Consider the following 27337-nt stretch of genomic DNA (forward strand, 5'->3'; position numbering starts at 1 on the left):
TGCTACACACAGTACAGTGGTCACCAGAGTCCCCCAACCCCAGGGAGGGAGACTGGGGGAGGCAGTTGTTCCTGTTCAGATGGGGAAATCAAGGCTCAAGGAAAGAGGCAACTGATCCCGGGTTACAGTCCCTAAGTGGCTGGATGTGGGTCTCCCTACTGTCCTCATCACACAAAGCCACACATCCTGGGCTCCTGTGGTTCCTGCCTGGCCCCAGCACTGAGCCGAAGCCATTTCGTGCAGCAGTCCTGTGAATGAACGTATGCTGTGGGTCACTGGAGAATGTGATGGAGACAGCAGGTGTCCTTCCAGGGACAGGAGGCACACACAGGTTTAATACACACTTCAGGGGCTCACAGACCTTGACCCAGGACCCCTGATGCCAGCCTTTAGAGGCCTCACCAGTGCTGACACATTGGTCACTGGTGTGGCCTCAAGTTGTCCAGAAGTGACCTCACCACCACACACGCCATCTGCAGGCTGGACCTTCAACAGCACCCCCACTCTGGGTGCTGCCTCCGAGTGTGTACCTGCCCAGGTCTGTGGCCACTGCTGCTCCCAACACCAAAGGGCAAGAGCCACTGGACGGAGCACTCTGGTCACCAAGCAGCTCCTTCTAAGCGCTGCTTATATTTCAAGAGAATATTTATTATTATTATTATTTTTTCTCATTAGAACTTCCTTTACAGCATCACAGGGCAAAGCACAAGACTGGGCAGCAGCACATGGAAGCACACCAACGGCCGGCCAGCAGGAGACAAAGGCCACAGTGCAGCCCTCGCAGCCCAGCAGGACCCCAGCCCCAGTGCCAAGGACGGCCTGAGTCCTGCCCCACCTTCGCTGCCTTGTGACAAATACAGGCCATGACAAAAGAGGCCTAGGATGGGAACAGCAGCGTGACTAGGCGGGGAAGGGAAGTTACCCTTATTGTGGTGCAGACCCTAGAAGCCCCCTCCCCAGGCGCCTGCTCTGATTCAGATGCTCAGTCGGAGCCTCGCCTCTGAGATGCCATTTCCTGGGGTTGCTGACGCCTGCTCTGGGGAAGCTCCTGGGGAGGGAAAGATGCTCCCGGCTCGGCCGGGCTTCAGGATGCCGGAGTCCACAGGGCAGGGCCAGGAAGGAAAGAAAGACTGAAGACAGCTTGCTGCTGCGGTGTCCTGCCTGGGACTGGCCGCAGTGTCAGGAAAGAGAACTGCGGGATGTGCACAGAGTTTGATTTGTTTCACTCTCGGAATTAGCAGACTTCAAACACTTGCATCTTCCCGGAAATCAACAGTGAGGCGGGGAGCAGGGCACGAGGCTTGTGCCAGCTCTGAGTGGAAAGGCACCAGATGGTTTGTTATGAAACACATTTTGGTCAGAAAATAGCTGGGGTTTTTTGGTTCTTGGGAGGACAACAAAGCTCGAGAAAAAGGAGGAGCAGGTTGCCAGAGGTGGTGGCAGAGGAAGCAGCTTTGGCATCAAAATCTGAGTCCCACTCCCCACACCAGCCCCTCCACAGGCATGGCCTCAGTTTCTTCATCTGTAAAATGGCCTCAAAACTCTCCTATATGAACCTAGGTGTCGGGTCCATGTCATCCCAACAGCGTGGAGGGGCAGGGACACGCACACAGACAACCAGGAAGCAGGCAGAGCCTCATCCAGGGAGGGCGAAGGCAGGGATGAGGCCTTGGGAGTGACTACACAGGTAGTCCCCGCAGTCACAATGGACTCCAGAGTCTGGCAGCCAGTTCCACTGGTCCAAGCATGGTGGGGGCTGTCCACAGGGATCCTGGCCCCTCCTGGAGGAGCAAGGGCGGAAAGAAAGCTCTGTTTATCAGCACCATCAAGGAGCCCCCGGGCCACGGCTGCTCTGTGTGCTTTAAAGTGCCAAGCCATGGGCCGTCTTTGGTCTGCGGCTGCCCCTCTGAGTGCCTGGGTCCAGGTTTCAAGCCTGGGCCTGCTGGGGACCTGAGGACCACCAGCTCGAGGACCCAGTCCTGCCTGGGGGCTGCTGAGCTTCATCACTTTCAGCCAGGAGAGGGGATGTCCCCAGGGAAACCTAGGGACATGAAATGCTTTGGTCACTGTCCTGATACCCACAGCTGGAGCAGAGCTGGCTCGGGAGAGAGCAGGAAGTCACAGCACTGCACATACAACATGCCCGATGGGTAACTGGCCTCTGAGCATGAACCGGGAGTCACTGAATAAATATTCAAGGCATCTTTCAGTTCTAAAGAAGCAGGTTAAAAACCCCCTTTCTCCCCGCTGCTTGACTGGCCGCAGCTTTGATCTGCAGGCTCATGCTGCTGTGGGCCGGAAGGGGTGGCCAGCAGGTCCTGGAGCTGGATCCCCTGCCACAGGTGGCTTTGGTCTGTCACATGTCAAGGCTGGTAGAATCCTGATGGGCCCAGGCCCTCAGAAGCTGAAGAGGTCCTCCTGCTCAGGGCCATTGCTGTCAGGCTTTTCCCAGTCGAGAGGCGAGAGGCTCTGGGCATGATGGATGTCTTGCGCTGACAGTCCAGTGTCCAGGACCTGAGGGTTCGTCCGCGATTGTGCCAGCCTGGAAGGCAGAGCTGTGTGAGCTGAGTGCTTGGGCAAGGAGCTGGTAGGGCCTGAGGAGCCAGTCCAGCCCAGCAGCACAGGACCAGAGAGGGCAGAGCAGGAAGATCGCAGGACACAGGACAAAGGAGAGTCTCTGACCAGTGGGCCGTCCCTAGAGCATCAATCCAAAAACCAGGCAATAGACACACCGAATCCAAGAGAGGCCAGGGCACAGTATAGGCCTGACCAGGAGTGACCAGGAAGAGGGAGAGGGCAGTGCAGGAAGGCAGCGATGGCCGGCCCTGGCGGGAACCGGCCTAAACTTGAGAACCTTCCTTGGCTATAATCACGTCCAACAGTGTGCTCTAGCCCTATGTACAGGGGGACCCCCAGCATCCACAGAGTTAAGCCAGTGACAGCCCACATCCTCAGAAGGCACTCTGGGTGGTTTGACCAGCAGAAGAGGGGCTTCCGACACTCAGGTGTCAAGAGAGACAGCAGGTCCCCAAGGACAAACGCAAAATCACATCTCTGTGGGATTAGCCCGAGCTACACCAAGGCTGTACACGTTGTTTTCTGATTCCCTGGATTTTGAAATTGTTTAATAAAGGATACATGATACTTGAATAGCTAGGAAAAGAAAAAGAAAACTTTTCTTCAAATGAGGGGTGGTCATCAGCTAGTAAAGCAAGAAAGGTGGTAAAAACATCCCTGTCCCCATGAGGGATCAAGGTGCTGCCTCTGGGGATGGTGCAAAGCGGGCACTGTCCCCACCTGACAGAGCCCAGCAGTGGGAGTGTGGCAAGGGGCTGGCTGACAGGGCGCAGGGCTTCCCAGCAGCCAGTCCTGCTACTGCAGTAGCCATGGCTACAGGATGGCCTCTGGGAAAGTGGGGAAACGCCTCCGCCCTCAGGCTTTACCAAAATACCTCCTGCTGCCTGACGGTCCTCCTCCCTGGGCTTAATTAAGCTCTGCCTTCTCCCGGCCCCACTTCCAAGCAGGCTCTGGGAGGGGACGCAGCCTGCCCCAGGCGTAGGAAGAGGAAATCGGCCTGAGCTGCAGAGTGTTTAGTTCAGCTCAGATGGTGGCAGAGCAGCCACCAGGAGTTTCTGACCTAACGGCGACAGCTTTCTAACACATCTGGCCGCCCTGGAAGGGGTCCCCCCAGGTAGAGGGGAGCCTGTCCCTGGTGATGGCTGAGTGGAAGGAGGGAATCTTGCTCTGGAGGTCAGGCACAACAAAGGCCCTGGGAGGGAGGGGCAGGCAGGGCCAACCCCAAAACCCTGTCCCCAGCACAAGGAACACAGTCAATGTTACCTTGAAAATGCTTCATCCAGGCCATCGTCCAGCTCCTTGGGGAGACAAAGCAGGAGGTGAGAACTCTGCAGGGGAAGCCCACGCTCACTGCAGGGGCTCGACCCAGCCCCATGAGCCACAGGGACTAGGGACCCATGTGGGGCGAGGGGGAGGTGATAGAGGGAAGGCTCAGGCAGGCCTTGCACCTGGCTGCCACCACCAGCACCTCAGCCTGTGGACCCACAGCAGGGTGTGGGGCAGAGAAAGGGCACTCCCAGGCACTGGAACGGAGGCCTCATTCCCAACTCTGCTGCCAATGTCTGTGAGACTTGGGGCAAGTCACTGCTCCTCTGTGAGACTCAGCTTTTCCTTCCATCAAGTGAGGGACTGGGTGACTTCCATGGCTTTAAAAATGCCAAAAGGGAAAGGCTGGAGAAGCAGGCTCCCTGGCCTCCATCCTCGCCCAAATGCCAACGCATGCAGCATGATGGGTGGCAGGACCCGTAGCCGCAGCGAAGCCCTGAGCAAGGTCCCTCCACTGCCCCCGGTGCAGATGGGCAAGAAGCAAGGGTGGTCCCCAGACCACCACGGGTTTGAGGGACACCTAGGTTTCTCAACAGTCAGAGGGACTTGAGAACTGTGGAAGTCTGTCGATGTTCTAGATTTTTTTTTTTTCTTTTTGTAGTGCTGAGGATTGAACCCAGGGCCCTGTGCACACAAGGCAAACACTCTGCCAGCTGAGCTCTATCCCCAACCCTCAATGTTCTAGATTTTTAATAATTAAAGATATACAAGAAAAGTAAGTGCAAGATTCTGCAATGGACCCTGGACCAGAAAATGGACATGAAATAGACAAGCGGAGAAAGGCGAGGGTCTGCAGGTTGCGTAACACGGTCTATCCGAGTTACTTCCCCGATGTTCATCACTGCAATGTGGTTATGCAAGATGGTGACATCTAGAGAATCTGGGTGAAAGGACAACAGGAATTCTTTGTATTATTTTTGTAACACAGTCTGAAATCATTTTCAAATGAAAAGCTAAAATTAAAAAAAAAAAAATAAAATAAAATAAAGCTCCTTGGGAGATTCTGTGGGCAGAGGTCATCCTCCTCACTGTGAGATGAAAAAGCTGAGCCTTGGAGAGTCCGAGGCTTGCGCTGAGTCACAGGGGACCCAGGCCACACTGACAACAGGGGACCCGGGCCACACTGACAACAGCCCAAGTCTTTGACTCCTCATTTAGACGGCTGCGCGGGGAGGGGTTTCAGGCACAAACTCTGCCACACCAAGAACAAAGGGGCCTTTGGCTGGTCCTGTGGTGGGCAGAGCTGTGGACGCTCAGGCCAAGAGGCTGGGCATTGTGAGGAGACAGCTGTGCTGGGAGTCAGGCCTGCTGGGGACGTGGCCCCAGGTTCAAAGGGGATATTGTTTATCCCCTGCCCTGGGACTGGGTGCTGCTGGGCTTGGTCTGGTCCTCCTAGAGGCCCACAGGTCACGGTGCCAAGGCCTGGACCCTGGAGCTGCCTGAGGCTCATCCAGAGATCTGGTCAAGGATCAGTGAATTCTGTGAGGTCCCCAGGCCACATAGTCACTCACCCAGACAACACTGCTGCTCAAGGCTTGAGGCCGTGGTGCCTCGTCCACATTAGTGGTGTTGGCACTGACTGTGGACAGCGGGGCCTTGGTTGTCTCTTCCAAGTCCAAGAGGTTCCCAGTGGCGACCACTGTGAGGGGGTCCGTCAAGGGTATCAGTGGGAGATGTGTCACTTCTTTCTGAATCCCTCCTTGGACTCAGCCTTGCCCTGACCTGTTGATTAGACCACCCAGAACCCTACCCACACCTCCTCCCAAAGCTGGACCGGCTTGCAAGATGAGAACCTGTCTCCCACCGAGGCTGAGACTGAAACCTGAAACTCTGAACTTCACAACGTTGAAGTTGGTTTCTTTTTCAGGACCAGGGATTGAACCCATTGAACCCTGGGGCACTTCACCACCCAGCCACATCCCCAGGGTCCTGCTGAGTTTCCCAGGGCCTCACTAAGTTGCTGATGTGGCTTTGAACTTGCAATCCTCCTGCGCAGCTCTTAGGTTTTCAGAGAGAGTGCACAACAGAATGCAAGTACACAGAGAGTACACACACCCTGCCCAGGGACACATCTAGAAAAACGTGCACCAAGTGGGCTTTCTTTTTTTCCTGCCTACATTTTCTAATTTAACCACAATGAACATGTATTATTGATTTAACAACAAAACAAAATCAAACATCAAGATTTGCCCAGCCCTGGAAGGAGAGGCCCCCGAGCGGAAGGCAGGCCCCATGCCCTGCAGCTGAAGGGCCCCTCCCCTGGCCAACACTCACAGCTCTTCAAAGATGGGGCGCTGTCGCGGCAGGTCCCTGGGACATCCCCTCCCTCCTGGACGGCTTTCTCCCTCTTCTCCTTCTCTGTGTGATTAAGGCATAGCAAGCAGAAGCCTCAGACCCCGGCACTGTCTCTTGCAATCCCTGGGCAGGAGGCAGGCTTCGAGCAGTCTTGGGGTAGTTTTAGGTCTCCAGCCAGGAGAAAGGACAACTTGAAGAAGCCACTGAAGTCTCACAAGCACCCCAAAGGAGGGAGATGGCCACTGCCCTTCCATCGGGTGGAAAAAAATGAGACTCAGGTAGCAGTACCTGTTCACAGCCAGGCGAGGATGAGGCTGGGAGTCAGTCAGATCTGACTGGGGGCCCTTGCCCTCCCGCCCTCCCATGACTTCGATGAAAAAGACTCACCTTCTTTGGACACCTGCCAGAACTCAAAGGCGACTTTGAAGGCCTGGGCTACAGTGAGGGTGACAGCCTGTGCCTGAAAAACAGGAAGTGGGGTGGGGAGGCCTGTGGTGTCAACTAAGGAAGAGCAAGCAAACTTGTGTTGCTGGGGACTCAGGCCAGGTGCCATGGTAACCTCCTGTAGCTCCTATGCCTCCATCCCTGGCTCAGGAGGGAATGCCTGGGGCAGCAGGTATGGTCTGGCTCTTCATCTGATACCAAAGCAACCTAGGCATGAAGACAGTCTAGAGAAGCAGCCCAGGCCCTGTTCTCCCCACCTCCAGGGAAGTCCCCACCCTGCTCCAGCTGCCCCACGGCAAGGGCTGCCCTCGCCAGACTTTCCTCCCCAAAGTCAGTGAGCTGAGGCTCACATCCTGGAGAAGCCCCTGAGCACTCGGGGACTGCACACCTGAGCCCACAGAACTGGAGGTCAGAGGCTGGGGCTGGCAGAGTCCAGCCACGGCCTGAAGATCCCTGGCCAGGGAGGCGGGTCAGACCATCCAGGGCTATGCCAGGCAAGCCAGCAGGGCTGACAGCTGGGTCCCGGCAAGGGTGGCGTCACCTTACAAACTTCCCGGCAGGAGCAAGATGGCAGTGAGTGTCAGGGACCAAACCATTCAGTTCTATTGGAACCAACCTGTAAGGGGAGGGGCACACCTCAGCCCTTCACCCCTAAGGAACCCCATCCTTGGTCTCCAATCCCACTCAAATGTCACTACTTCACTCCTGTCATCACCTACCTCTCTGTGGTCATCAGGCATATGAAAGTGTCACTAGCTGGGGCCAGGGATGTAGCTCAGTTGGTAAAGGGCTTGCCTCAAGTGCACAAGGCCCTGGGTTCAATCCCCAGGACCATAAAAAAAAAAAAAGAAATGTTCACTAGCCCACTAGCCTATGTCCCCTGAGCTGTGTGCTCCCTACCTGTAAGGGTCAGTCTGAACCTCCTCCCCCAGAGCAGGCCATGCCCTTCCGAGGAGGCTACAGGCTGGATGAATCACAGCACTTAAAGGGGCAGGTCTCAACCAGCCAGGACCTTCCTGGGCCACACTCCACTCAGCACTTCCTCTCTGGGACCCGGGATTCCAGTTGGAACCTGCGCAGCTCAACTCCAGGCGTGGGAGCTCCAGAGCTCACGGCTGGAGCTGGAGCCCTAGAAACACCACCCAGCTTCCTTCTAGAAGCTCTGGGTAGGAGAAGAAAGCACGAGACTCCTTCAAGTGCACCACAAGTTCAGACCTCGCCAGCCTCAGCCACACTCCCCCTTCTACCAGACAACATGGTTTAATTGAGAAATGAATCTGTGGCCACTGCCTTCCAAAAAAAAATTTTTTTTTAAGTTTTAAAATCCCTAAACAAGCTGACTGATGCGTGCCAATTAAACTTCACCAAGTATAAAATCTCATTTGAATGTCTCCGTCATTTACATTTTTGATGGAAGTACGGGTGCTTTATGGCAAAACTTAAATATGGTAATTAAGTATGAAGCTCTTCACAGCTGTTTACAATTTAAGCTGTCATGTCTGAATCAAGTTTAATAGACCCAGTTACCATTGAGAATTGCCCATGAACTAAAAATATGGACTAATTACCAACCCGAGTCAGATCACTATACACCAGAGCAAGGGCTGGTCACCCAGTGTGGCTGGGACGTGGAAACACCAATATTTTTGCCTGCAGGAAACCTGGGGACACAAGCTTAGACTGTTTTTGCATAAATCTGCTTCTCATTTGCATACATTCCCGCCACTTTGCCCTGACGTCCCAGGCTGTAAGTTAAACCAAATATAACCAGAGCTGCAGATTTGCGCGTGCAGGTGGCTGAAGGCCCAGGCGCGGCGGGGTCTGCGAGGATCTAGTACCAGCTGCAGGATCTAGTACCAACCTCAGAGGACAAACTGCTCAGGCCTGCTGCGGACAGCCGTCGTTCCCCACTCCCAGGGCCGGTGCCAGCCTCCTCTGAGTACCGCTGACTACAGGTCTGTCTCATTACCTGACCAGCTTCTCTACCCAGTTTTCCCGTCCCTGCCTTGTTTCCAGTGACTGGCCAGGTACTAGGCCAACTGAGCCCTGCTCCCTAAAAGGAGAGAGCCTTGCATGAGGATCACTCCAGGAAGGCCAGCAGCCCCTATGCCCAGGTAGAGTGGGGGCATATAGTCCCTGGGCCTGCGGAGTGACCCTGAGCTCCTCCGCCTCCACTTCTGTACTTGGAGGCCTCAGTGGGCACTTCTACCTGCTGCCGGTGGATGGAAATGTCTTTATGTAGGGAGCTTCTTCTGGCCGTGCCCAACAGGACCAGGGAAAGGAGGCCTGGGGGCTGTGCTGCCCCAGCACTGGCCTGGCTGGTGAGTGACGTGGGGATGAACCCCTTCTCCAAGCTTCCCGCAGGAGGTGCAGGGAGAGAGAGACTCCAGGAAGGCAGGCTGCCACACCCTCACAGTCTTGGAGTCTCAGTGTGTTAAGACAGTGCTGTCCTGCGTCCCAGCACCAGCTGCCCCACCACGGCCGCCTGGCAAACTCCTGCTCGATGCTCATCCTTTGAAGTCCCTGTCTCGGGGAAGACTTCCTGACCTCCAGGAAGGTTGGAGAACCTCCACTCTGGATTTAAGCCCTCCGGTTACTGAAGCTGAGCCCCTGCCTGCAGACTTGCACAAGTCCCCAGGGTCCCCAGCACTCCCCACCAGGCACAGCCCCCAGACCTTTCTTCTCTGGTCCCACTGGGCACAGCCAGAAGAAGCTTCCTACAAAAACATTCCCGTCCGCCAGCAGGTGGCCCAGGAAGGGCATACCACAGGGCAGCGGGAGCTCAAGGCACGGCCTGTCTTCTGCCTCCCCGTGAGGAATCCTGCAGTCTTGAGAATCTCTGGGTTTCCAAACAGGGCCAGGGGCTAGCTAAGGCCTTGGAGCACCAGGCAGTGTTGTGTGTCACCTGGGGTGGGCTGTGTCTCAGAAAAATGGGGGACCCTGTGGAAGCAAAGAATGAAGAGAAGGACAAGCTGCAGTGCAGCCAGTCAGTCCTGACCACGGACAGGATATGCTGAGAGGAGGGAGGAGCCTGGTGTCTGGCAGGAGCCCTACCCTCTGTTGACTGGTTTCTGACCGGGGGCGGCCGATTTCCTTCAGGTCTGTCTGAGGTGCTCTGAGCCCAGGCCGGGCCTCCCTCGGAGGTGCCAGGCTAGCTCCCTCTTATCCTACCCCCATGCACAAGGGAGCCCCTGCACCTGGGAGTGGCCCTCCACCCCGGCCCTCTTGCTGCAGCAGAAGCTGTGGGCCCGCTGCCCAGGAAACACTCCAGTCAGTAGGAGGAAGAGGTGGACAATGGGACAAAATGAGCCCGTATTTTAAGTCCATGTGGCCTCATAAGAACCAACACCAAGAGTCACTGTCTAGGGAACAAGGCTGCCACTGGAGAAGTTCAGCCACCGCAGTTCAGGAGCCTGTGGTATCACAAGACCCCAGGTGAGCGCCCAGTCCCACAGAGTCTGCAAAAAACAAGGGGGCAAAATCAGCACAGCGGTACAGGCCTGTAATCCCAGACTCAGGAGGCTGAGGCAGGAGGATTGTGAGTTCAAGGCCAGCCTCAGCAATTTAGTAAGGTCCTAAGCAACTCAGTGAGACCCTATCTCCAAATGAAAAATAAAAAGGGCTGGGGATGCAGCTCAGTGGTTAAGCACCCCTAGGTTCAATCTCCAGTACAAAAAAAAAAAAAAAAATCACTGAGGTAATCTCTTCATTCTGTTGAGAGACGACAGCCCAGAGAAGGGCAGGATCTTATCAAAGACCACACAGCACATCAGCCATTAGGAGACTTCTTGTCTGTCTCCTACTATGTGTGCCTTCCATGATTCTTTGTGGTAGGCTGAATCAGGGCACCACAGATGTCCCCGTCCTAATCCCTGGAACCTGTGAATGTTACTGTATATGGCAAAAGGGCTTTGCAGACGGGATTAAGTCAAGGACTTTGCGATGTGGAGATTATCCTGGATTACCTAGTGGGCCCAACGTCAACAGGGCCTCGAGTGGGGTCAGGAGAGCCAGAGAAAGAAACAGCAAGGTGACGACAGAAGCAAGACTGGAGGTTGACCTGCTCAGGCCCTGAAGGTTGGGGACAGGGCCGCAAACCCAGGATCGCAGGCGACCTCTGGAAGGAAGAAAAGCCCAGGAAACAGTCCCCCCTGGAGCCTCTGGGAGAAACACAACCTGCTGACCCACCTCAGCTCTCTGACCCCCAGAGCTGTGAGAGGATAAACATGTCTGGCTTTAAGCCACTAAGTCTGTGGTCACTTGTTACAGTGGCATAGGAAACATACAGTACCTAGAGCAGGTGGGCCGCAGGAAGCCAGGCCCACTGCTCTGATGTCCTCCACAGGTCCTTTTACACAGGGAAGGGAGAGCCATGGGGACTGGGGACCAGGCTCTTGGCAGTGACGGAGGTCAACTGAAGCTGACACTGAAGCAGCAGATTTGGGAATCTCTTTACAGGGAAGATGCTCCCATCACAGGGCCGCAGAAACAAAGCCACGATGCCAAAGGCTGACCTGCCCCAGCTCCATGTTCCCAAATTCAAGACAAATGCCCAAGACCACCGAGGTCTCTCATCCACCCATCCAGCTAGATGTGTCAGGGTCAGCCTGGAAATGGGACAGAAGCTCGCAGCCCTCCCAGCTGCACAGAGGGGAAGGAATGTGGGTTCAAGCGCCCTCTGCTCTTGCTGGCCGTCATCTTCAGCAAGACAGCTGGGCTCCAAGGGTGTTTCATTATAAATCTCAAAGAAAAACAACAGCTAACAACAGTGTCCCGGCGCAGAGTGTCCTGAGGGTCAAACAAGAAAACCCTTAAAGCCAGGCACTAAAATGAGCATGCGGAGGGTGATGAAGCCTCTTCCTCCCTGGGCTGGTCACAGCAAGTACAGTCCCCTGAGGGGTCCATCCCAGGAGCTGGGCACTGACCTCTCATCTCCAGGTCCTAAGCCCTCCCAGGTCTGCACCCTGCAGGCTGCAGTGGCCCCTGGTAATCTCACACCTAACAAATCTTGTTATAGAGAGGAAGCGGCCAGGTACTTCCTGGACAAAGGCGAGTCACTGGGCACAACCAGGCTGTGTCCTGTGGGGCGCCGCTGACTACAGGCCTGCATAATGCCACTGGCTCTCAGCAGCCACTTGAGATTCCCAGGGGTTGCGTCCATTGTTAATGGACTTTCACCTTTGGGTCTTGCCTCCTCCCAAGAGCAGCCCCAGCTCCCCACTGACCATTTTCCGCTTGGTGCAGAGGAAGGCATGGCACTCGAGGTTCTCGCTGTGCTGGCTCTGCGCAATGTATGCAAAGACTTTGTCGTGCATCTTGTCTGCCGTACAGTAGGAGATCCTGAAAAGCAAGTGGGAAGTGTTACCAGACCCAACAGGGCCTGACCACAGCTTGGATGTGCTGTAGGGCATCTCCCCTGAGTTCAAAGAGCCTACTATCCTCTCTTCTCCAAGGCCAGACTGTAGATTCAGCCTTGGCCTCCAGGCCTGGCATCCTGCACCTTCTGTGGGAAAAGGACCCAGGCCAGGCACAGGAACTGGGGGTAAAGACCAGAGAAAGCCACCTCCTTCCTCCCCCTCCCATGTTGAGCCACACTTCAAAATAGTAGGAGCTGATGCCCAACTGCACCCCAGGCAACGGGTCAAAGCTTTCCAGACAGAGCCTTGCTTCATTCTCAGAGCTTCCCTTGGAGATGGGAAACTGAGGCTAAAGGTCTGGGATGACAGGGCTGGTGGCAGAGCTGGGACCTAAACTCACCTGTGGGATTCCAGAGTTGTCCCTGAAAGGTCCGTTCTAACTGGGGGTAGGGACACCGCCCTCCTCGTTCTGCCCGTCACCCGGCCTCCCCTGCCAGGTCATCAGGGGAACTCCAGCCCATGTCCCCCAGGGTGGCTGGGATCAGAAGCAGCACATCTTCTGGAGCTGCTGCCAAGGGTGGGGACCTAGAACTAGGGTTGGGCATGTGAAGATGGTGACAGGATCCCCAGTGGGTCTGGGTGGAGACTCTGCAACTCGTTCTGCAGGGAACACCCTCTTGCTTCCCCAGCCCTCATCTGCTGGTCCTCTCTGCTGGATTCCCCCACTCCTCCCGTCCTAGGAATCATGACCAGGGGAGGAGCCGACAGCCCAGGAGCCAAGAGGCCCCAGCTTCAAGCTTCAATGACATCACTCCGTGGCAGTGCTGAAGGCCTGCAGGTGGACAGAGGGGTGCACATCCCCAGCTGCCTCTTATTTCTAGGGATCCAGCCTCTTGCCCAAATGGCCCTGGGTCCTTGGAATCAGTCAGCCAGACCTTGTGATTCTTCAAGCCCCAGCAGGGTGTCACCTCCCCTGAGAGGCATTCCCAGATTTCCCCAGGCAAGCCCTTCCTCTTCTGCTCCCCCCACCAACACTCTGTCTCCTATTTCCTCCCCTCCTGTCCCTCCTAGACTGGGAGCTCCTGGAGGACAGAGCCTGAGTCACATCCCTCATCTGGCACAGACATCAGCAGAGCAGGTACTTGGAAAGACAGGCTGGTGGCATCAGCGAGGTGAGAAAAGGCATCTGCTCAACACTCTGACCCCAGCACATGTGCCCCCCACACTGGCCCAGGCTGCAGCCAGCTGAGCCAGCTGCCTGGGGACAAAGCAAGAAAGTGGAAGGAGGCCTGGCAGATGGGGGCCTGCTGGACAGAGCTCTAGCCTGGGTATCCTGGTCCCTGTCCAGCTGCCACCTCACTATAGCAGAGGCCATTCCCTCTCTGGGGCTCACTTTCTCCATCTGTAGAATGGGCTGGGACCCCTTCTCGTTCTTAAGTTCTACAGGTGACCAGCCAAGAGAGAAGTGGAGGTAGCCTGAGGCTCCAAGGGCTAAACCCTGCCTCCCTGGGACAAGAGAGCCTCAGAGGGACCATCTACACACTGTGGCTGCAGATCCTGGGTGACCCTCTGGAATGCCCGGCCAGTTGCCCAGGGCTGAGCTACTGCATTTGCGGTGGAAGAGGCAGGGAGTCTGTAGCTCTGTGCTCCAAGCCAAGTCGGCACTGCGCAGGTTGAGGTGGGCACACAGGGCCAGGCCAGACCAGGCCTCAGCTGCTTGCTGCAACTGCACCTTAGTGGAAGACTCGCTGTGAGCTGAGTGCTATGTGGGAGCATTCTGTTACAGCTCAGGGAGGCAGGACCTGCTCCCATCCCATCTAACAGATGAGGACATGAAGACTCCACCATCATCCTGACAGAAAGCAACAGAGCCTGAACTCAGCTAGATCACTCGGTGCACCACCCCAAGAGGCAGTGACATGGGCCACCGCCGTGCTGAGCTTACCTGTAAATGGACACGTTCTCTATGAGCTGATTGGTGAGGTTGTCAGTCAGGATAATGCCCCGGGGTGACACTTTGAGAGTCACCTTCTGCAGCTTCTTCCCACTGGCCTTGGCCTGGGGAAGGGAGAAGGAAGGCAGAGGTAGGTCAGGAGCTGCCCGTTTACGTGGTGCCCTGCCTCACGGCTGCGCCTAGCTGCCCCAGGCCCACAGATGCAGGCCCTCGGCTCAGGCCAGTGCCGTGGGGAGGGTGCTCAGCCAGCCCCTCCTGCAATAAAAACAGGATAACAACTGCTGCTGCTCACCAGCACCCTCAGCCTGCCAAGCCCTGGACCTCACAGGCAGCGGGGTGGACTCTCGTCCTTCCCCCGTGAGGAGGAAGTGAACTCAGAGGGTGAGGGACTGGACCAAGGGCACACAGCTGGGAGGGATTCCAGATGGTGCTGAAGGCTAGCTCCACCAGCAGGATGACATGGGAGTGCTCCACCCACCACTCCTGCCAGCACCTGAGCCATAGGGTCGAGGTCACTAAGGAAAGTGGATTAAAGGGCCATACTCACTAGGAGCTGGGAGGGGCCAATCTGGTCTCTCGTGGGCTACACTCTCTCAGGCCACTGGGCACATGGTCAAATGACAGCAACCTCCCCACCTCTCCAGCACTGGTAAGCCACCAAAACTCAGGCAAGGAGGCTGAGCCATGGAGTTAGACTGAAAGTGGCCACAGACATGTTGGATGTACAGGAGGACACTGACCCTGACTCAAGTCCAGTGGATCTCTTCCATGTGAGGCCACTGAGCTGACACATGAAGACTCCAGGGCAGAGCCAGGCTCAGACATCCCACTGAGGTCATGAGCTGGGGAAAAGGGGTAGCTGGGAAGAAGCTGGCCCTGGCTGTAGCACCTGCCCGCCTCCCCAGGGCACTTACAGTGGCCACGATCCTCTTGACAGCAGCGGCTGACAGCTCCTCGCCTTTGGGCCGCTCCACCAGTGTCATGCCCAGGTACTTGAGGCTGAAGAGCATGCCCTCCAGCAGCGTCTCCCGGGTGTCTGTCCAGTTCTCAGGCAGCTCTGGGGCACAACAGGGAGGCCCTCAGAAAACCAGGAAGGAACACTGTGGTGCCCCTGCCACCATTTTTACTACCCATGAAGAACAGTTTCTAGAACACACCCAGCACTGATAAGCAGCTTTCCACAAACTGCCCCCACGAATTCTCAAAGAGCCCATGAGTAGGTCTTTTATCATAGCCACTGCAGACAAGGATGCCGGGGCCCAGGAGGCTGCCACACAAGCCCACAGAGCCAGTCAGTGCCGGGCCGACTCGGCCACGTGTCCAAGTCCCCAGCCAAATTCAACTTCAACTCTTCTTGTTTTTCCTTCTTCTCCAAGTGAAAAAATCCATTTTTTTTTTTTTTTTACTTTTAAAAGACATTATTATTGGGGCTGGGTGGTGGCTTAGCAGTAGAGTGCTTGCCCAGCACATGTGTGGCACTGGGTTTGATCCTCAGCACCACATAAAAATAAATAAATAAATAATGCAGGTATTGTGTCCATCTACAACTAAAAATATTTTTTTCACAAAAAATATTTGAAAAATGTTATTAAAGCACAATTCACATGTCATAAAATTCATCTGTTTTAAGGGGACAATTCAGTAATATTTGGTAAACTTACAAGTGGAGCACCTGTCACCACAATCCAGTCCCCAAACACTTTCGTCATCCCCAAGGTGCCTCCACCTGTTTCTCTCTTTCCACCCCAGTGGTAGGAAGCTGCCAGGCTGCTTTCTGTCTCAAGGTTTTGGGGAACTTTGGTGTCAAATCTTTGTTTCAAGATTTGCCTTTTCTAGACATTTCATGCAAATAGACTGAGCGAGGGGCCTTTTGTGTCAGGCTTCTTTAACTTATGGAGCTCACTTTTTTGGTCTTTGAGACTGGTCAAAATGTTAAAAATTTGATGCCATAGCAGAGGGATGAGGCCCCGGCTGGCCACCGTGGCCCAGCCTGAACTGCCTCACTCTGCCTGCACGTGAGACCCAAGGGTTGGGGGAGAGCGAAGGGTTGGGGGAGAGCGGCAGCAGAGGCAGCAGCTCAAGGAGCTCTGGGCGATGTCGCCTTATCATTCTGGCAGACCTGGTTCAAGTTCCAGCTTTGCTGCCTGCTTTCCCCAACCCATTCTCAGAAGAGCCCCCCGTCCCCTTTGAGACTGATAGTGCCCTCCTCTGGGGGTGACAGTAATGGCAGAGCAGGCTACATGGGAAGGGTCCTCTGAGAACTCTGGATGAAGACTAACGTCAGGAAGGCTGGGAAATGAGGGATGAGTCAGTCACCGGATAGGGACACAGAGCAGGAGGGAGGGCTGGAGACAGCCCCACCCCTCAGGAAAGGGCCCTGTGGAGGCAGAGACACAGGGGAGGCGCAGCCCGCATGGGAGGCTTTGTGGGCCCAGGTTCCTCGGTGGAGCTCAGGCCCGGCACCCATCCCTGGGAGGGAAGCACAGTAAGGAAGCAGTCCGAAGGTCCCCAGGCCCCTCACCTGTAGGGCCCTGTCTGTCCTTATCAGCCCACGCAGATGCTGCCCTTGGGGAGGTGTTCACGCTGACCATACCCATTTTACAGATGAGAAACTCCTCAGAAGCACACACAAGCTTGCTAAGGACACAGCAGGATCCACACAGGAACCAGCTTCTAGGGGCCACCAGAGAGGAGCCAGCCTCCTTAGGCCGTTCTCTGGACGGGGTCTGGGAGAGGTCTGGGCCCACCCTGCCTCCTCCTGAGCCTCCTCACCAGCACGGATGCTCAGCCACAGGAGGCAAGTTTAGCTCTGGCATCAGGGGCTCCAGGGCAGCTGAGCCCTGGCAGGGTCAAGGGTCTCCCCACGAGGTTCGGCTGGGCTCTGGTGTTGCTGGACTGTCAGGAGTAGAGTCCTGGGCCCAGGACGCACCACCAGGCCCCCTGCGCAGTCTGTCTCCCACAGCCCCTCCTAGCACCTATCTCAGCACTATAAGGTCCGAGGGCTGTCCCCTCCTCTACAGTCAGGAGACTGCACTCACACTCCTCTGGATTTAGGTTGAGCAAGCCACTGTCCCCCTTGGAGGTTATTTCCTCATCTGAGAGGGAGTGAGTGTGTGCGTGCGTGTGTGTGCTGGGGTGGGGTGGGGAGGTCATATGGGGGCCTCGTGTTATCCCTCCCGAGATCCTGGTGAGCAGGGATTTGCTAGCTGACCCAGAACTGGCACACAGCTAGCACCCCACATTTGCTGGGTAAAAGAACAACCTGGAAGACCTCATCCCCAGCTCTGGCCTGATGCACTGCCCATGAGCCTTCCCTCCTGGGCCTCTACCCTAACATGAGGCCTGGTCCTCACTGAGATGACCCTAAAGCCCAAAGTAACCCCATCCTCTGTCCCATCTGCCAGAAGCCTAATCCATCTGATCCTCCAAAAAAGCAGCAGAAAGTTCTTCTTGGTGTGTCCCTGGTACCACGTCAGATGATGGGGGACCCAGAACAACTCAGGCCCTGCTCTTAAGGAAGCCAAGACTAACAACATCATCTCTGGGGTGAATCAGAGCTACTGTGTTGATAAAGATGAATAATCAAAGCTGGGGCTGGGATGATAGCTCAGTTGGTAGAGTGCTTGCCTCGTGTGCACAAGGTCCCCAGCACCACCAAAAAAAAAAGAAAAATAATAATAATAAAAAGCTACCCTCCAAGCAAGCGTTCTTTCACTCCAATTTCACAGACAAGGAAACTCAGGCTCCAAGGACTCTGGCTCTAAAACTAAAGCTCCTGATCACTGGATAGACCATCTGTCCCTGAGGCCAGCTACCTTACCTCTAGGAGAAGGTCAGGGAGAGGGAGAGATTCTTATAGCTGGAGGTATTTGCTCCACCTGGACTGGATATTCCTAACACTAGTGGCTTCCTTCTGTGGGCCAAGATACCAAGACCACTTTGGACCTGAGCCCATCTAAAGATGGCACAGGCAGAGCTGCACTGCCCATTGCCTGTGTCCTTGGCAGACATTGCTAACTGATGGCAGCTTGATTTCCCTCAGTTTCAAAACAGGGCCCCAAGGCAGGCCACACCAATCAATCAGGGCTGGCCTTGTTCATTCATTATCCATTCCTGCCCTAAAGCAAACATCCTTCCTCCCCTATTTTTGTGACCCCACTCTCTCATTTCCTGTGGCTCAGCCTTTTTCTGGCCCCTTTCCAAAGCCACTTCCGATCCCTCCATTCCAAAGGGCCAAAGCTTGCCAAGGTCACTGGTGATCTCTTTGCTGTCAAAACATTCCCCTGTCCTCCTTGACCTCTGAAAAATGCTTGCCATTTTTCTGCATTCCTCCCTTCCTGGACTGACCCTTCCATATTCTACTCCCTCCTCGTAAAGTGGCTGCTACTCCCTGGCCTCAGAGGCCCCGGGTCTCCACACCTTGCTTGACAGATGATGCAACTGAGGCCCAGAGAGGGACAGTACCTGTTTGAAGTTATAGCAAGTGGGGGCAGGGGAGGGGGTCCCAGACCCCTACACCCAAGCCCCACAGTGACTGTTCCCATCTCTTTTCCCACAACACACAGACACCCCAGCAGCTCCAACTGTGCAGAACTGCCTCCTCATAAGGCAACACTACTTTCCAACTTCTGAGCTTCTGTTCAAATAGTTCTATCTAAAATGATTTTCTTCCCTTCACTTGATTCCAAACCCCAGTGGTTAGGAGCAAGAGCCTTAGTCCTACCATTCCAGTTCTGGTGCTTTGTGTTGGAGTGATCCTCAGTTAATTATCTTCCTGAATCTCACTTTTCTCATCTGTAAAACGGGAAGCAACAGTTCCTAGAGTAAGGGGCTGTCTTCTTTTGTCTTTCACGTGTGTGACGGGGGTAGATACTAGGGATTGAACCTAGGGGCCCTCTACCAACTGAGCCACATCACCAGCCCTGTTTTTCTGTTTGTTTGTAGGGGGAATAGTCTTATTAAGTGCTGGCTTCAAACTTGTGACCATCCTACCTCAACCTCCTGGGATGCTGGGATTGCAGGCATGCGCTGGCCTCGAGGGGCGCTCTGATCCTTGGATAATAAACTGAGATAATGAGCTTATAAACTGCACTCAGCCAGGGCCAGCCGGTGGCAGGTGCTCCACACTCTCATCCCTCTGCGAGTGCGACTCTCCACCTCCTCCACAGCCACACCCCCACTGCCAAGGAGCTGCCTGCTTGTGTTTTCGCCTCAAGGGACCTACCATCCACATCCGCCCTCCCAGGACCTGGTATGCAGAAGGGGTGCCCTGACCAGCAGTGCCATCTAATCTTGTCCTGCTTTGCCTTGTCCCCATTCCTGTCACTGGTCCTCCCTTTCCTCTGGGAGGCCTGGTTCCTCTCTGGTCTTCCTGTACACATGGCTCTTCTGGTGAGATGTGAGATCTTTGGGGCCCACATCTTCCCCTCTGCAGCCAGCAGCACCGGGCCTTGGTACCGACAGACCCACGGAGTTTCTCACCACCCTTGTCCTGCTCACCGGTCGTCACCTCAAACAGGATCCACTCAGAGCATCCGGCTCAAGGCCACATGCTCTCAGAAGGAGCCCAGGAATCCAGGGGAAGCTCCCAGAGGCTCCCTGAGTCCGCAGGCCTGTTCTGGTCCGGTTATTTTGCGCCCTGTGGTGGGTAATGACTATGCTATTTCAACTGTGCAATTTTACAGATGACCTGCTGCCGTAGTTAGCTGGGACAGACCATACGCCCAGTCTAACTTCAGCTGTGACCATGTGCTCTTTCCTCATGAAGGTCCTTACCCAGGAGTTAGAGACAGGCAGGGCATACCTGTCCCCCTTCTGCTGCCCCAGGAGACCCAGCAGGATGGTGTCTGGGACATCCAAGTCTCAGCCAAAGCAGGGGCCTAGAAGCCACAGAGTGACAATATCTCAGGAGAGGACCCAAGTTCTGCCCTAACAGGAGTATGGCTGCTTCTCTGGGCTGCAGTGTTTCTACCTGTCAAATATGCTCAGCCCTCTGGGATCATCATCTGAAGGAGCTTTCAGAGGTGAGAGTGTAGGCTAATTTCAGAAGTCAGAAAGCTAGCGAGACTTACTAACTTTAACAGTGATCACCGCAGCAGCTCCGTTTCCTGAACACCTACACACACTGTAGGAGAAAAACAGGCTCTGCAGGAGGGCAGCCGGCCACCCAGCCTCCCCACCTTTACACGGGGACAATAATACTACCTACCCTAGGGGCTGTCATGAGGATGAAGCAAGTTCCCCCACCACCCTGTGTGACACACACCAAGAAGCAGAGTACAAGCTACTGTCACTACCAATGTCAGGTGCAAAGGGCTTTACTGTGTGCGTGACCATGCAGAGTATTTTCTAAGAGCACCACAGACAGGTCGGCAATCCCACTTCACAGATACAGCAGCGCAGGAGTGCGCAGGGCTGACAGCTGACAGCACTAGGACTCAAACTGACACTCGCTCCTGCTGGCAAGGCAGCGGCCATGCAGAGCCCTGCTCAGGGTCACTCCAGCAGGGCCTGGGCCTGCTGCCCTGCAGGGCTGCTAAAAAGAAGCATGTGACCCTCAGTGGGCAGTAGATAACCTCTGACTCCCTCATGTCCCTCCCTCAGTGGCCAGATCTGGGAGGAGCAGAGTTCCAGCCCCCAAGTCAAACAACCCCTGCCACTTGCTATTCCCAGTGCCTGGAAGGTGCGTCCCAGATTCTTTCCTACTGGATTCATGAGTATCACCCAAGTTACTTCCCCAGAGAGGTGATGCTGTCAGGGGCCCTCCATTCATGTTGGTCTACCAGCACCTGCCACCCTGCCTGCGGGCTCACTGGCTTTGGAGGGCCAGTCCCCTGCACACTGCAACCCTCCAGCTACAACTGCTGGAGTCCCTCAAAGGGAAGGCATGGTGGCGCCTGTCTATAATCCCAATGACTCAAAAGACTGAAGCATGGAGGATCGCAAGTTTAAGGCCAGCCTCAGCAACTTAGTAAGACCCTGTCTTAAAATAAAAAAATAAGGGCTGGGCTTGTAGCTCAGTAGTCAAGTGCCCCAGGTTCAATCCCCAGTACCAAAAAAAAAAAAAAAGGAACAACCCTGAGCAGCACGTTCTACCTGGCTCCCAGAGTTCCCCAGGGATTAAGCTCCAGTGGCCCACAGTGGTCATCTGCTTCAGGATACCCACTTTTTGGACCCCCTTCCCTTCTCACTTGTCATGACAATATTTACTGGGATCGCTTCTCAAATTCAGAACTTGCACTTAGATCCTTGTCTTGGTATCTACTTTTAGAAGAACTCAAAGACACCACCGCCCAATCTGCAGAGCCATGCTGTCGCTTCCGCAGCCTGCTTTGCCTTTATCCACAGCATCGCTACCCTCTACAGTCCTGTCCCTTTCTCTACCTCCTCCACCAGACTGTGAGGACTACCAGAAGAGCAGCGACCAGTCCCCAGGTCCCCATAGCCTCTCAGTGCCCAAGAGGTATTAGGGTTTGGCAGTTTATTCATCCTATTTATATCTCATAAATACATATGAACGGACGCCTCCCTCTCCCACCTACCATCATGAACTGGTATCATTGCAACCCACACCTCATATTTATCCTTCCTCTTTTGCTTCCCTGACAGGTTAGCACAACTCACAAAGGAGCCCAAGGGTCAAATGACCCCAATTTCTTTGGAAGAAGGATACTGAGCGGCCACGGTGAGCCATTTTTCCAGGCAGCTGAACGAAAGGAAAATCCTTGACCAGGGAATAAGATAAAATATTTATGGTTCCCTAAGAGATGGGAAGAAGCCACATGTGGGAAAGGAGAGAACCCCTCCAGGTCAGGACACCTGGGAGAGAGAAGCTGTGAGCCTCTGAGCCCAGAAGCCTTGGGATGTTGGCTTTCCTGTGTGACATCAGGCATGTTGCAGCCAGTCCTGTGCTTCAGTTTCTCTACAAACAAAAAGAATGATCGTGCAAATCCCAGCTGAAGACCTGAGAAGCGAGGGGCAGGCCTATGTAACTCCAGTGGCATCAGTCTGGCCTCAAAACTCAGCCACAGGCCTCAGATCTCAAAGGGTAGGCCCAAGGCTTGGTTGGGTCACAACCCTAAGCAAGGGTACTCTAGCATCTCCCCTAGTCACATCTCTAACCTGTGGGTCACAAATGTTTTCAGGGGCTGCCAGCCCAACCTTGGGTGGGACCTGCCACTGAGGTTCTCCATGGCCAGAGGCCACACTGGTAAGATCCCCAGCACACAGATAGATCCTGGCTGGGGATTTGGAGTTCTGTCATTGGAAGCTCTATGCCTGGGGCCAGCAACTCCACTTCTCAGTTCCTTTATCTCTAAAATGGGTCTGATAAGAATCCCCTGCTTTGATCATAGGAGCAAATGAGGTACAAGCAGCAAAATACTTTGTAAAACACAGTGACCAAAGCCTTAGTTACCACCTATTGAATTCTTCCTTTGTACTGGGCAAAACACACTGATGTAACCCCACAAAAAGCCCTAGGCAGATATTTCTCTTATTTGCAATTTACAGATGGGAAATTGAGAATTAATAATGAGGGACAGGTGGGGCTCTGGGTAAGCTCATTCAGGGTATAGAAGGCACTGAGACAACAGGGACTGAGCTCTGAACTTGTGGGAGGTGGGAAGGGGTGCTCCTCAGCTTTCCCTCAAGGTATAAAAAGGCTCTAAGCCCCCCCCCCCAACCTGGTCCATCCCAGTAAGAATCATGTTGAAGGTCTATACAGACAGGAGAAGGGGAGAGGGTAGATCAGAAGGGAGCATTATAAAACAATTTTCTTATAACACCCTGCCAGGTAAAAATTTTTAACCCCATTTTGCAAGCAAAGAAACTGAGGATCATTAAGGACAAATGACTTGTCCTTAATTGGAGCACACCAAAGACACTCTTTTCCACCACCCAAAGTGGCTACTTCTTCCTCTCTCCAGATTGGGCAGTGCTTCTAGGCTCCCTTCCCTTGAGAACCACTGCCCCAGGGAGCTTCCAGGCTCACCCTAGAGAAAATCGGCAGGGTTCCTCCACTGAACGCTTTCTCATAAGTCTGGCCTTTCCCACAAAATTTTAAAGGACTATTCTGGGAGCCAGTAAGTGTGGGAGATGGTACATGCCTGGCCTGGCCCTAACGGGTCTCTGACCCCACCCCCACCAGTAGGACCCAGCCCACGTTCCCAATGCCAGTCTGGAGCAGCAGAGGGGCAAGAGGAGGGGCAGGGCGGACTCCCTAGGCCCAGACACACTGGCGCTCCAGGGACTAGGGAACTCGGGCTCCCCTGGCGGAGCCCTGAAAGGCAAGGAGGGGTAGGGGTGGCTGTGCCGTTTCCTGGTCGGGGGAGAGGATGTGGCCCTAGGTGGGTGGCAGGTGGGGATATGGGTATGCAGGAATCCTGCGATCTGGCTCCACATCAGCCCGGAAGGCCTGTGTGAACTTGGACAAACAACTCGCAGAAAAGGAGGGACCTGGGCTAGGTTTCCGAGGCCCCAGGGGAAGGTGCCAGGTGACGGACTCCCAGAGAGTAACCCGAGCCTGGAGGACAGGAAGGGGGGCCTGGGTGAGCTCCTCCCAGCCTCCCAGACTCCCCCAGGAGAGGTGGCAGGGCGTCTGCCTTTTGCCTGGGAGCCCAGGGATTTCGTTAGACCCTGGGGGAAGGTGCGAGAGAAAACAAGTTTCAAATATAGCCTGGCCGCCAGCCTGGCCACCTGGATCTGGCTGTAGGTCCAGGTCGCCCGCGGCGGGGGCCTCTTCAGGCACTCCAGGCCTGTCTCCCTCCCAACAAGTAGGTACCTGCGACCCCGGGCTCACACCTGAGGCCCAGGAGTTCAAAGATGACCTCGCAGGCCGGACTCCGGTTGGTGGAGGGGCCAGTGGACTCCGGTTGGTGGAGGGGCCAGTGGGCTCCGCCCGCCGCACGTCCCCGCAGGGGAGCAGAGGCGCGGGGATGGGGCACCTTCCCAGGCGCTCGCCCGCGCCCCTCGTCCCCCGGGCGCTGACGCTGAGCTCCTGCCTCCCGCAGGCAGCCCAGGGCGGTGGGGCGGGAGCTGCCCGGGGTCGCCCAGGCCTCTCCTCCTACCTGCACCTCCCTCCGCCGGCACCTGGAGACCCCCACCTGGGTCTCCTCCCCAGCTCCGCCCTCCTCCCCGCCGCAAAGAGCGGGGGGGGGGGAGTGGGAGCACGACCTGACCCCGGGCGACCCCAACCCCGCGGGGCCGGGAAGGCCGCGAGGGGACGCGAGCGCGGGGAAGGCCCCGCCTCTCCGCCAACTTGGCCCGACTCCGGGCGCCCGCGGGAGGCCCCGAGCGCCTGGCCCGACCCCCGCCCGACCGGCGCGCACACACTCACTGCGGTGCCGGCCGCCGCCCCCCCAGCTCTGCTTGGCCAGGCTGGGGCTCCGGATCAGCGCCCGCCCCGCGGACTTGAGCGCGTCCATGGCCCGCTCCGGCCGCCGGCGCCGCCGCCAAAACTCTGTCAGGAGAAACTTTCCGCCCGGCCAGGCGGCGCGCGGTCGGCGCGCTCCTCCCTCCCTCCTTCCCCTCCCCGGCGCGAGCTCCGCGGCTACGTCCAGGGGCGGGGCGAGGCCTATCTGACACGCCCACGGACACGCCCCTATGCCAGACTCGCCCCGCCCCGGCCTGACTGTGCGAGGGATTCCAAGGTGGGCGGTCCCGGAGGCGTCCAGGCAGAGGCCAGCGCTGAAAGCTGGACGCCCACCTTTTCTCCCGCTCCTCGGTCGCCCGTAGCGGACTGGGTCCCAGAGCCCCTTCCCGCCGCGGGAGGCCAGGGCCTAGGATTCTAGACAGCTTCTGAAAGGTGCTTGCAGACCATTTTACAAATCAGGAATTTGAGGTCCAGAGAGGTGAAAAAGGGATGTCCAGGGTCGGGGAGGCTTCGAAGGCAGTAGAAATTTGCCGAAAAGGGGTGCATCTTGAAAGTGGACCCTGAGCACAACCTCTGGGCTCCTTGCTGATCCACATAGCACGAGGTTACTCTCAGGTACCTGCTGGCACTCAGAGCTGCCCCCTGCCCACCCTATTCCAAGGTAGTCTCAGACATGGTGTGTTCTACTCTGAGGTGTTGGGGAAAGAGGCCTTAACCTCCCACAGGGACTTGCTGCGGGACTCCAGGCAGGTCTTCCCACCTCTGGATCTTACTCTTTTTTTTTTTTTTTTTAATATTTATTTATTTATTTTTAGATGGACACAACATCTTCATTTTATTTTTATGTGGCGCTGAGGATCGAACCAAGTGCCTTGCGCATGCCAGGCAAGCGTGCTACCACTTGAGCCACAATCCCCAGCCCCTGGATCTTACTCTTATCTGTAAAATGAAATGTGATCCTACCGGTAGTGTTCCTTCCAACAGGTGGGTGCCTGCCTATTTATTGGCTGAGTTATCTTTTCATCACTGTGACAGAATAACAGAAAAACCAACTTAAAGGAGAAAAGGTATATTTGACCCCACCACTTTGAGCCTTCGATAAGGCAGAACATCGTGGCCAGGAGCACTTGGAGCAGAGCTGCTCACCTCATGGCAGCTGAAAAGGCAAAAGAGTGAAGAAGGGACCAAGACACTCCCCCAGCGACCTAGTTCCTCCACCCAGGCCCCACTTCCAGCAGTTTCCCCCATCTCCTAATCATCTGTTCGATTATCAGCCCCCCAGTGGGTGAGTCGGTTGATGAGATCAGAGCCCTCTTGATCCAAACCCTTTCCAAAGCCCCACCTCTGAATGTTGTTGCATTGGGAACCAAGCCTTCCACACAGGAGCCTTTGGGGGTCATTCTAGATCCAAACCATAACAATGACCTTGACCCAGACCCTGCCCTACTTCTTGGGAAGCACTTCCAGGGTAAGCTAAACTCTAGAATTCCTCAAGCACTGGTCTCCTAACCCCAGGATTTTAGAATTCCAACGCCAAGCTCCTGGGCCTTCCCATCACACTGTGCGAACGCAGACACTGCCCGGCTTCTAGCAGACAAAGTCTCTCACTCACAAGGCAAAGCAGCTTCTGTAACTGCTCAGGAGCCAGCAGACCTGTGTGTGTTGGGAGGAACACAGGCTGTGCTCGCCCCAGCTGGACAGGGGCCTACTGATGGCCACTGTGTCTGAACTAGCTGCCTTGGCAGCCATTCTGTCCTTCACCATTTCCTGAAGATGCTACTCGGCTGGACCCAGCAGCCAGCAATGGAGCCAGCTGGGAGCCCTGGCCCCGGGGAGAAGCACTCTCAGAGGGGCTCTGAGGGCCCGAGGCCAGGTCCCACTCAGGCCCGTAGGCCCCATGAGTAGGATGCCAGGGTTAGAACAGCACTGTCCTTGTGGTGATCATGGACTCCCCTTTTTGAGCCTCATCTGGAAAAGGGCGACAGTATCTCTTCCACAGGCTGTCACTCGGGTGTCAGAAGAGCTGAGTCATGGCCTGAGCCCCCTTCAAGGTTGCCTCCCACCCCCCAGGGGCCTAGGAGCGAGGATTCGCCACAGGCTCCCACAGTCCTGCGCTCTCTGCTCTGCGGCTGCTGCCTGTCTCTGTTCTCACCTCCGTCAGAGGCTGGTCCTTCAAGGGCAGGAAGATTTTCTGATTCATTTCTGAAACCCAGATGCCTAGCAAGGGGCCCACATGGAGTTGGAACACAGCCAGAGCCCCCTTCCTTCTTCCCTTCCCCCCCCCAACTTGTCACCACACGGGGCTGCCTTCTCTCTCAAAGGACTGGGCCCTCCCAGGACATATGGGCCCTAGAATCACAGAGAACTTTCTGGCACCTAGAGGAAAAGCAGTCACCCAAGGCTGACCAGCCAAGAGCAGCTGGTGGTGTCCGGCTGGCAGGAGGCACCATATGGGCCCAGTAAGCAGGCAGCCTTGGAACACTGTGCCTGCAACAAAGTCTGTCAACTGGCCTTCGCATCGTCCCGGAGGTGACTCGCTGAGAGCTGTCAGCCATGTGTCTCCTGCAGAGGGGCAGCCTGCCACCGCCCCTTCTGCTGCTCCCAGAAACAGAAGCAGGAACAGAAGGTCAGAGCTGTGAGGGGCCTCTTCGGTGGTCACTGTGCCCAAATCCTCATTTCACAGGTGAGGAGCTTGGGGCCCAGAGAGGGGCAGGGACTTGTCCAAGGTCACACAGCAAGTCAGGACCAGAAGCCAAGTCTCCTGGCCTTCCACTTCGAATTCTTCTAACCAGGGGAGGGAACAAAGAAATCTTAAAAGTACATTGATACTTAAGAAAAGGCCTTAAGGTGATCCCATCCTTTTTTTAAATCTTATCTGACCCAACTTTGCAAACATTTCTACAATGATCATGAATTCTTTAGTAATCAGAAAAGCAATAAAAATGGGGAGGGGAAACTCCCTGGTAACCTGCTTCTATCCTTTTTTTTTTCTTTTTTTTTTGGGGACAGGGG

General features: G+C 55.5%; 1 protein-coding gene across 4 annotated transcripts; it reads right to left on the minus strand.

The window, feature by feature from the left end:
- Positions 1–594: 594 nt before the first annotated feature.
- Ldlrap1 (low density lipoprotein receptor adaptor protein 1) lies at positions 595–24469 on the minus strand. Of its 4 annotated transcripts, none has more exons than XM_076861012.1 (9): positions 24290–24469; positions 14868–15010; positions 13945–14057; positions 11868–11982; positions 6586–6658; positions 6178–6261; positions 5415–5542; positions 3841–3875; positions 595–2542 (listed from the first exon to the last, which is right to left on the minus strand). In XM_076861012.1, the coding sequence occupies exons 1-9, from the start codon at positions 24375–24377 to the stop codon at positions 2398–2400; spliced, it is 924 nt and encodes a 307-aa protein (XP_076717127.1). In that variant the 5' UTR covers positions 24378–24469; the 3' UTR covers positions 595–2397. The 4 variants fall into 4 exon arrangements, with proteins under 4 accessions (XP_076717127.1, XP_076717124.1, XP_076717125.1 ...); XM_076861009.1 differs by having other exon boundaries at positions 595–2695; XM_076861010.1 differs by lacking the exon at positions 24290–24469 and adding an exon at positions 18677–18935 and having other exon boundaries at positions 595–2695.
- Positions 24470–27337: the final 2868 nt, after the last annotated feature.

The sequence above is a fragment of the Callospermophilus lateralis genome, chromosome 7 (assembly GCF_048772815.1).
Source record: "Callospermophilus lateralis isolate mCalLat2 chromosome 7, mCalLat2.hap1, whole genome shotgun sequence".
NCBI classification, from domain to species: Eukaryota; Metazoa; Chordata; class Mammalia; order Rodentia; family Sciuridae; genus Callospermophilus; species Callospermophilus lateralis.

What these genes read in the sequence shown, in the direction of transcription:
- Ldlrap1 (XM_076861009.1), bottom strand. Translation starts at nt 24,377, where the DNA reads ATGGACGCGCTCAAGTCCGCGGGGCGGGCGCTGATCCGGAGCCCCAGC. An exon ending in GAGAACGTGTCCATTTACAG is followed by an intron (nt 11,983 to 13,944) that starts GTAAGCTCAGCA and finishes CTTGCTTTTCAG; the next exon opens with GATCTCCTACTGTACGGCAG. An exon ending in TGAGCAGCAGTGTTGTCTGG is followed by an intron (nt 3,876 to 5,414) that starts GTGAGTGACTAT and finishes TGTCTCCCCAAG; the next exon opens with GAGCTGGACGATGGCCTGGA.